The 9,644-nt window shown below is 29.0% G+C and overlaps 1 protein-coding gene across 3 annotated transcripts; it reads right to left on the minus strand.

Annotated features, from left to right (window-relative positions):
- Positions 1-1,377: 1,377 nt before the first annotated feature.
- LOC145843252 (uncharacterized) lies at positions 1,378-8,647 on the minus strand. 3 transcript variants are annotated; one of them, XM_082950725.1, is made up of 14 exons: positions 8,526-8,647; positions 7,442-7,556; positions 6,275-6,517; positions 5,806-5,893; positions 5,407-5,593; positions 4,801-4,938; positions 4,477-4,563; positions 4,078-4,213; positions 3,565-3,815; positions 3,222-3,336; positions 2,819-2,988; positions 2,492-2,581; positions 2,068-2,203; positions 1,378-1,773 (listed from the first exon to the last, which is right to left on the minus strand). In XM_082950725.1, the coding sequence occupies exons 1-14, from the start codon at positions 8,619-8,621 to the stop codon at positions 1,634-1,636; spliced, it is 1,992 nt and encodes a 663-aa protein (XP_082806851.1). In that variant the 5' UTR covers positions 8,622-8,647; the 3' UTR covers positions 1,378-1,633. The 3 variants fall into 3 exon arrangements, 2 of the variants coding, with proteins under 2 accessions (XP_082806851.1, XP_082806844.1); XM_082950718.1 differs by having other exon boundaries at positions 3,222-3,339; XR_014370224.1 differs by lacking the exon at positions 1,378-1,773 and having other exon boundaries at positions 2,144-2,203; positions 2,492-2,643; positions 3,222-3,339.
- Positions 8,648-9,644: the final 997 nt, after the last annotated feature.

Consider the following 9,644-nt stretch of genomic DNA (forward strand, 5'->3'; position numbering starts at 1 on the left):
ATTAGAAAGACCAAAAGGTAGGACACAGTTACAAAGATAAACGTGCAAAGCTTTTCCAAAGTAACACGAAAATAACCAAAAACATGTAGACTAAACCTTCAAAAATCTTAGTTCGTAAATTATGAGCTTGTATTTTAGAATAATTTTTGTTAACTTAAAGTAACTAGCCTTTATAAAACTTTGACCTTAATTGATTACTTACAAGGCTGCCGTAACCTTATCACCATACAACACAAGACACTCCAAAGACTGTGATCTGTTGTAAAAGTTGCTAATTAAAAAGTACTTGTATTGAAACAAGTTTTAAATTTGTTTTTTTTTTCAAGTTTGAATTTTAAAAATAGAGCTTATAGTTCAAATTCACATTTCTTTAATAATCTACTACGTCTTATTTAAATTTTATACAACTCTTTTTGAATAAAACCATGATTATTTTCAACCACTTTTAAAAGCATAGTTCCTTAAAACATCATTGATTAAGCTTGCTTTAAACCACTTGTGTGCTAGATATGAATTACTGATAAACAATATTATATTTTGTTCCTAAAACTGGTAAAAAATGTTTATACCTTAGCACAGGAAAGTAAAAATATTATATATTTCCTTGTTTTTGTACTTTGAAGAAAGCATTTTTTTAATTTCGCGACACAAACTACAATAGTATTCTAAATTAATATTTGTTGATGACTTAATTAAACTAATTGAACATTTCCCTTTCAAAGTTAGTTAAAAAACTTATTCCTATGAAATTTAATTACCATATAAGACTTACTCCCTTTTAATTTATTACAAGCTAAATAGCTTTACACTTCCTCTAAAATAAATTACTTAAATATACTGTTAAAGAATATTATCTTCTTATAGAAAAAAAAAAACAAATTAATAATTCTCTTAACTGACAAAAATTTTACTAATAGATGCATAAACACAAGTATATACTTTATACATGAAACTTCTTAGACCATTATAAAATCAAGTGTAAATATAAAACTTGACTTAATATTTTAATTAACTCTTCAAAGGTATCATTCAAAAAGTGTAGAAGTTTTAAACATAAATAACAGGTAATTTTACGCTTATCTTCGTTTAAAAATTCTAAATATATACTTAACTTTTGTAAACAAATTAGTCGTAATAGTACCAATTGTATTTACTTAACTTTAAATAAAAAACACATTAAGTAAATAACTGTTTTTTATCATCAATAATAAAAACACAAATTTTCTAAGACAAAATAATGTTAAAAACGTAGATAAACGTTTAGAACCTATAAATATTAGCCTATTAAAGTTTTAAAAATCACTATATAAAATAATAAAAGTTCTAACTTTATAAAAATACAAGATTGTTTTAAAATATAAAAACAAACAACTCCAGAAAAAAATTTATCAAAACAATCACTTTGTAGTATTTAGTATCTTTTTTAAATAAGCAATTTATTACTTTTGTATGTAAAGTAAAGCTTTAAAAATGTTAAGAGTAAAAACTGTGATTTTCAAAACACATAAAACTGCTCATAGCAATTAAAACTAAATATTTTTCAACTATTTGCATTAAACAACTAAACTCTAATAGTACATACTTCAAATTTATTTTCTAATACAAAAAGACAAATCTACTGTTTTCTTAGTTTTCACTTTCCGAGTTCTCCCACCCTCTTATAATGCTTTTGCTTCTTGGTCATGCCAAACTGCAGTTTCTGCTGTTTCCTCCTTCTACTCTGACCAACGTCCACCTTCACTACATCCGGGTGCATTGGACTGATGAACTTGCCTGTAAAAAGTTTGTTAATCTAATTTCTTTTGTCAGGGTCGTAGGTTCAGCAAGCCTTCATTTGCTTGTTTGTTAATAAACATTAATTTTTGCTTACATTTTGACAAGATTGATTTTTGTTATGTATAACTCACTTTAATTTAATGTGTTTAAATCGTAACAAAATTTTTATGTTTGGAACCGGCAGCAATCTACGTCCCTAGTTGACACTAGATCGCAATGAATGTACTCGACACTCGATATTCTTTCAACCTTTTTTGATTATTTACTAAATAACAAACACGACATGCATACCTGAAACAGTCTCGATCTTGGGCCGGTTGATCTTCTTGAGCGAGAGAGCCGTGTTGTACTGCCTCGCCACGGGGTAGTCCAGTGACCTCTCGAAGGCTGGCAAATCATTGTGGTACTCCCACGGTATCTGCTGCACCTGTTTGCGCGTTGGTATGTTCACGTTTGTTTGTTATGAATAAAGCTGTTGTTAGAACTATGACAATAAGTTTTACGAGTAGTTTAGATGGGTAAGTTTATACTGCAAATATTAATAACTACTTTATTAAATATATAATATTATTTTGAAAATAAAAGATAATAAGCTTAAAACAAAATTAATACAAAAAAAAAGTTTTGATGTGCACATTGTAGCTATTTCAACAACTTCTCAATGAGAAACAAATAGTTTTACCCCAGTCATATATATCAACAACTCAATAAAAACCTGCATCTTGGTCAAACCGAGATCTCTGTGTTTGGTCGGGATCCACGCGAAACTCTTCCTCTCTTTTTCCACATCCCTCATCTTCCTCTTCTACAACATGAAACAACATTCGAAAACTTTATTTTAAACCAAAACTTCAACTGTGTTTCGTTCTGTCATTCATGCAATGCGAACTTTACTTTTTTAAATGCTATTACTCTATTTGACAAAAGTGTCAAAAATAAATAACTTTCTCAAAAAAATTGTCGTGTTAATAAAATAAATCTTACAACATATAAGAAAATTATAAAAAATAATTATATTCTAATCAATTTGCAACCAAACAACCTTGGCCTTCTTCTTCTTCTGGGTGATCCCTTCCCCTGCCCACCCGGTACCGAACCCCGGCATGTCCAGCTCCGTCATCTCTTTCTCCCTCTTCCGCTCCTCCTCCTTCTCGTGCTCCCCCCACACGTCGTCCTCCTCGAACGCCTCCTCGATCAACCCCGCGTTCTTGTCTGTGGAAAAAATTGAACATCATATATACATATATGAGATTTTACCATAAAATATGGTAATTTGGGGGCAAGAGAAAAATAAAGGTTTTTAGAAAAATTCATTCTAAATTACAGTTGAGTGATTTTTTTAATTATTTTTAAAATTTATTGTATTTAAACTTCGTAAAATGTACAATTGGCTATAATTTAATTTCAAATAGATAGCAAAGATATTTAATATGAAAAGCACTCACCCGGAACGAAATCGTTCATGAGGTCGTCCACTTCGCTCTCAACTTCCTTCCCTCCTCCCACGACGATCAGCTCCTCTTCACCGTCGCGCAACCTCACCGGTTTCAACACTTCCTCCTGCTGAATCACTTGTTACAAAAAACATTCCGACAAGTCGCTGAATTGAAACTATCACGTTTGAGAATTATGAATACGTTTGTTATTATGTGTTTTGGTTTTTAGAAAATAAACAACTACCGAGAAGAGAATTTATATATTTATCAGTTATTTAAATTGTATAATATATTTATTAGTTTGCTTAATAAAATCTTGAAAAATAAATATACGCTTGTCATCATAACAAACCTTCCTTTCCACAGCCACCATCTTCGTTTCCCCCTTTCCGTCCAAACCGGCCTCCTCCGTCTCAACTTGCACCATCACAGTGTTTTCTTCCTTCTCTTCGGCTTCCTGCTCCTCCCTGGCCGCCTTCACCACCTCCTCTGCTGCTTGCAACGATTTCAGTGATTCCAACGCGCTGGTGAACTTTTGCTCGTTCCTTAACGCTTCGTCTCCCTGAGCAGCGCCTTCATGGTCTGCTTCTTCTTCTTGACAATCTTTTAAGTTTTAATAAAATATTAAGCAACCAAAAGTTTCAAAAGTAAATTTATATTTTTCATCATTTAACTATTTAAAAACTTACATATTCTTTAATTACAGCATTTATCTGTTTGTCTTTAGTTGTTTTAAACCTAAAGAAATTAAAATTATGCCAAAACAAATTTATACAATTGATAAGCTTTTTTTCTGAACTTATAACACAAATATATTTTTAAAATTCAAACAAATAGTTTATATAGAAAATATTTATAAAACAACCTTCTTCACTGTCGTCTTGTTCAGCTGCCAGCCACTTGTTATCAGACTTCAGCGGTTTCACAACCTCTTGTTGAACATCATTATTTTCTCCTTCATCGTCATCATCTTCTTCGGATTCGCTGCTGTCTCTTTCAACCTGATAAATTTTTTAAGTACGTTTAACTTTTTTGTTACTTGTTTAACTTCTATAAACACTCATAAACATTCTGAACATTAAATTAAGTATTACAACGTACCATTATAGGTTTGAAAACGTAATTATTACAAAAACACAACTAAGTAACCTTCTTCATCTTAACAATACAATATTTGTTTAATTACAATAGACTTTTCATAAATATTTAAGTCAGGTTAAATTAAATCAAGCAGTACAACAAACACATTTTAATATTTAAATACCTTTCTCTTCTTCATCAGTTCCTTGTGTCGATCTGCTTCGGCGTTCATCTTTTCCCTGACGTCTTCGTTGTACTTGGCAATCTTCGCCTTCAATTTTGAATTAATAGATTAGTTTATTAATTTACTTCTATTTAGCATAAAGTTTCTAATCACTAACATCGTTTTATATATTTAAAATTTCAGTCCAGTATAAAGTTAATGAAAAATACATTGCAATATTTACCTTATTCTTATGCTTAATAAAATGATTATGATAAAATTGCACAAAACTAACGTTGCTATAACAAAAAACTTAATTACACCTAAATAAATTACAACCCTAACCTTGTTCTTGTGCCATTTTCCCTGCCCCCGGTGAGCCAACGTAGCCCTCTCCTTGGCTCTCGCTCTCATGTGTTCCTCTTCCTCGTCTTCCTGATCTTCCTCGTCGCTCCCTTGCAGCTCTTTCAACTTCTGCTGCTCCTGTTGATTTTTTTTTTCAGAATCACTAAATTTTATAGTTAAATGTTATATGTGTGTGAAGCATGTTTATTTATGTTTTATGTATAGCTTATTTGCAGCTCTTTTAAATTCTGCTGCTCCTGTTTGATAAGTTTTTTAAATGTAGGATCTTTATAATTTACTATAATTTTTTAAATTATCAAATTTTTAGTAATTTGTTTAAACAAATGTCTTTTTGAAATTATGGCAGCTCATGTTCTTTTTTTTCAAGATAACTTTGATTAACTTAACAATGGTTTTTTTTTCAAAAAAACATTTTACTCAATCATTTTAAAAAGGTAAAACTTAATAATAGAATAAACAATTTGATTTATTAAAATATCTTTATAAAAAACATCTTTTAACCTTTAAAACAGTAAAATGACATTTATATTATTCCAATAAATTATAAAAAAAGTGAAACTTATTTATGAAATGGTATATTCGAACCTTCTCTTTCTTCTTTCTCTGCACCCTCCTGAAGTTCTTGCTCTTGATCTTCTTGGTCCTCTTGTACATCTGCTGCATCCTTCCCATGAAGACCCTGTTCTTCTGCAGCTGCTTCAGCCTCTCCCTCGCTTCCTGCTCGGACATCCTCTCTAGCGCCTCCTTGTCTCTTAGTGTCAGTCCCCGCCACCTTTAATTAGTTTGTTTAAAGTTGTCTGGTTTAAATAGATATAAAATATAGGTCTGTGAAGATTGTAACAGGTAAAAATTTATTTAAAAAATAATTTAATAATAAATTTAGAATTTGAGTAGTCATGCACCCTACTACCCATAACATACCTGTGTAGTTATTACAACAACTACAATGAGATGATAAATTACAAATGCGCTACATATACATACCTGCCGTGATCGATTTCCTTGTCTTTCGGACCGTACGTTGCCATCAGTTGGGCTTCCAAATCGCAAACCGGCTTCCTGGCCGTTGTGACTGTACGTGTATTAGAGTAAAAGTAATTAAACAACCGAGAAATACATGCGCACAGGACAAGCTTTTGAGTAGTTGTAATTATAGTTTTTTTTTTTGAAATTCCAACAATTGAAGTTACTGACTATATAGGTTCATATGTTTAAGATATACTAAAGTTAAAAAGTTTAAAATCAAAGTGATATATTTCGTTTAAGCATATTGAATAATTAAATCTCAAAAAAAAAACATTAAAAATACCTTACTCTAATGCCTGCAAAGTTATTGGTAGAAATAAACTGTTTAAATTACAAAAATCAGCGTAAATTCTAATTTCATAAACTTATAAGAATCTCTAAAATTAAAACATCCATAATAAAATAATTCATACAACTAAAACCACACCTCTTGAGTTTGCCCCCATCTTGCCCAGGTAGTTGCTCCTCAGCGGCTTCTGTTTTGGCGGGAACATTATGTGGTCTTCCCGCCACATCAGCTGGGCGTGATCGTCCCACTTGGAAGCCTCCTTGTTATTTTTGATGGCGAGCGCCTTCATCTGGATGCGCTTCGACTCCGGCTTGCTCGGTTCGGCCTGCAACGTTTTCTTGTTCTTTTCGAGCATCTCCATCTTTCTCTTCATTTGGTCGCCTGAAAATGTTACTCGTAATTAGATAAAGTGTTTATTTCAATGTTTATTTATAATTGATTATATGCAGAAAACAAGTTAGCAGAATAAAAACTATTGAATTTTTTATTCAAATTAAATATTCTATAACAATCTATTATGCTTTTCCATAAACTGCTTGGTAAGGTAAGCTCTATTGTTCACCTAAAAATTTAAAATTGATACACGCATATATTTGAGAAACAAATTAACAAAACTCGAAATAAAATCTTTAAGAGCAAATAGTTTGTACATGACAAAATACATAAATTTTCTATTAAAAAAAGTCTAGTGAATTACATTGTTATAACTTAAAAAATTATTAAAGCATACTTCTTGAAAGTAAACTCTTAGGAAAAACTACAATTTTTCTCAATAATATTATTTAATGTTATTTAAGTAATCTAAAAGATAGGTACATAGTTTCACAAGCTTAATTTACACAATATATGATAAAGTTGAACTTTTTTAATGAAAGTGATCAAGTCTTAAATAGAGCTGGTATAGTTGAACAAGAATAGAGAAAAAACTTAAATAAGTAAATTTAAATTAAAAAACTTGAAACAAGTGTGAATAATTTCAGAGCAATATACTTAAAAGTGTGCACTAAAATATTAATATTCTTAAATAAATAAAGACTAGACTGAAGTAAAAATTTAATAGTTTATTGAATTCAATAACATTCGTTCAAATAGCATCCTTAGTATATTGTTTCAATTAATTCAATTATTAAAATTTTGAATTGAATATGCAAACATTTATATAAAAAAATTAAACATATTAACTAAAAGAGTATTAATTTTTGTAAAATAACAAATATTAGATTTTATATCTAAAAAACTTATGGATTTTATGTATACTAAAACATCTAATATAAGTAACTATAAAAAACAAATACAATCACCAACCTTTAACATTTCCCTCTTCAAATATGTCACCAAAAGCCGTGTCACTCTCATCCAACACTGGACCGTCAACCAGAGTCCTGCGTCTTTTGTTGGTGGCTTGTTTCTCTTCCTCTTCCTTCATAAAATTAATAGTATTGATAAATAAAAAAATAATAATAAGACTTAGTTTACTCAAAATCGTAATATTTAAAAATGTAAATTTTATTGGTTGTATAAGAAAAACAGACAACATAATGCAAAAAAAGAATCATAATAGCAGTGTTAAGGCAATAGGGGGGTCAAACTTTTTTTTTTTACAAAAATCAACTTTATCTTTTAAATGAAAGCTTTTAGCACAAACTACAAGCCAGTTTTTAGAGAATTCAAAAATATTGATTAACTTTTGAGATATTACTAATTTTTGTAAAAAGTTTCCGTACAAACATATGGATAGCAAATTTTCCAGGGTTAATTTTCTTGGAAACTTTAAAATTCACTAAAAATCTATCTCCTCCTTCATTTTACAAGCAATCTTCTTCAAATTTTCAGAAAGTGTTCCTTATATTAAAAGAAAAACTGTACTTATGAATTTTAATTATTTAAATAAATAAAATGTCATGTAAAATTAAAAAAATAAGTCTTTTTTTCAAAAAAAAAATTTTACTTAAAGTTTTTAAAGTCCAAAGTAACATTTTTTTGTTATTGTATAAAGATTAGACTGTGAAAGTTTGCTTAAAAATGTAGGAGGAGATAGATTTTAAATGAAATAGTCTTTTTTTGCTGTTTTAGTTTTCCCTTTCCATAGGGAACCTATTATGCAGCCCAACTTTGACTAATCATATCTCAAAGAATAATTCAAACTTTTTTAAACGATAAAAAGCATTTTGAAGTATAGAAAAACTCTATAAAATAAGATCAATTTGTAAAAAACATGTTGTACCTATGGCCTTAAAAAATGTAAAATTTGTTATTTTTAAAAAAGAAATAAAAAACATAAAAATTAAAAAAAAATCATGTAAACCTTAACATTCAATGAGCCTAAACACTTAAAAAAATACTTACTACTTAATTACTAATATTTTATAAATATAAGAGTTATTTAAACCTTGACATTGAGAGCATCAAGAACTTTGTCCATCTTCTGGTTTTCATCTTCCGATGAGTAGCCATCACTACTGTAATCTTCTGAATCTGAACTCATTTTGTATGTATTTGTATGCAAGTGTTTTGCTGGATGTAATTATTTTATACTTTAATTAAATCTGCTGGTAGTGTTGACTTATTAATGTTAGTTTAAAAGTTTAACAACAGTTGTTACTTTTTTGAATGTTTCAAACAAGCTTAAGAAAAATAAAATCATAACTGTCTAATTTTGTACATGTACTTGTATAATTCCTTGTTATCTTCATTGATACTTTTACAAAATGTAAAAATAGCTAACAAATAATACAAAAATTAATCTATTGTTCTACAGGTTAATATAAACACCAACTAATTTAAACTTGTGTTAAAAAAAAGTATTTTATTACTGAATTTGAAGTCCAGAACTTAATAACAACCAACAAAAATAATTATTTATGTAAATAACTTGGCTTATTTAACAAAAAAATTGACTTTAAACAATTTTACATGAAATTTTAATCTTTAATGTTTAAAATATTATTAATAACATTTGTTTTTAAAACTATTTATTGCAAAAAGAAAATAATAATTTTTACTATAGTCTAACAGCAACCCTTTTTGTTTTAAGCTTTTTGTTAAATATACTAACGTATATTTAATTCATAACATTTTAAATCATTTAAGAAAATAAGTAGATAGATATAAAGTTTCAAAAGACATATTACTATTGCAGGGTTCGTGCGCGAAATTTTTTTTCATTTAGCCTGACTGAGAACAATTTAGCCTGACATTTTTTCAAAGTAAGGAAAATCCCCTTTAGAAGTCAATTTAGGTATTGGGGGGTCTTGATTAGTACTATTGTAGTCTCCGACTTCAACTAGCTTTATCTCAAAATCATTTAATCTGCAAAAAGCAACTCATAGCTTAGTAACAACTCAATAAAATAAGACTAAATTGTGAAAAAGGTGATTGACATTCCCCTTTGCCTTTAACATAAGAAATTCAGTGAAAAGTTTTAAAGAAGTGTTATATTAAATCTATTACTACTGAAATAATTTAATATATATTACTAAACACAATTGTTCAATTTAATTAAGCACTA

The sequence above is a fragment of the Thalia democratica genome, chromosome 1 (assembly GCF_965202585.1).
Source record: "Thalia democratica chromosome 1, ktThaDemo2.hap1.1, whole genome shotgun sequence".
Lineage (NCBI taxonomy): Eukaryota > Metazoa > Chordata > Thaliacea > Salpida > Salpidae > Thalia > Thalia democratica.

What these genes read in the sequence shown, in the direction of transcription:
- LOC145843252 (XM_082950718.1), bottom strand. Translation starts at nt 8,621, where the DNA reads ATGAGTTCAGATTCAGAAGATTACAGTAGTGATGGCTACTCATCGGAA. An exon ending in AAGGAAATCGATCACGGCAG is followed by an intron (nt 5,594 to 5,805) that starts GTATGTATATGT and finishes AACTAATTAAAG; the next exon opens with GTGGCGGGGACTGACACTAA. An exon ending in TCGGTTTGACCAAGATGCAG is followed by an intron (nt 2,204 to 2,491) that starts GTTTTTATTGAG and finishes ACGCGCAAACAG; the next exon opens with GTGCAGCAGATACCGTGGGA.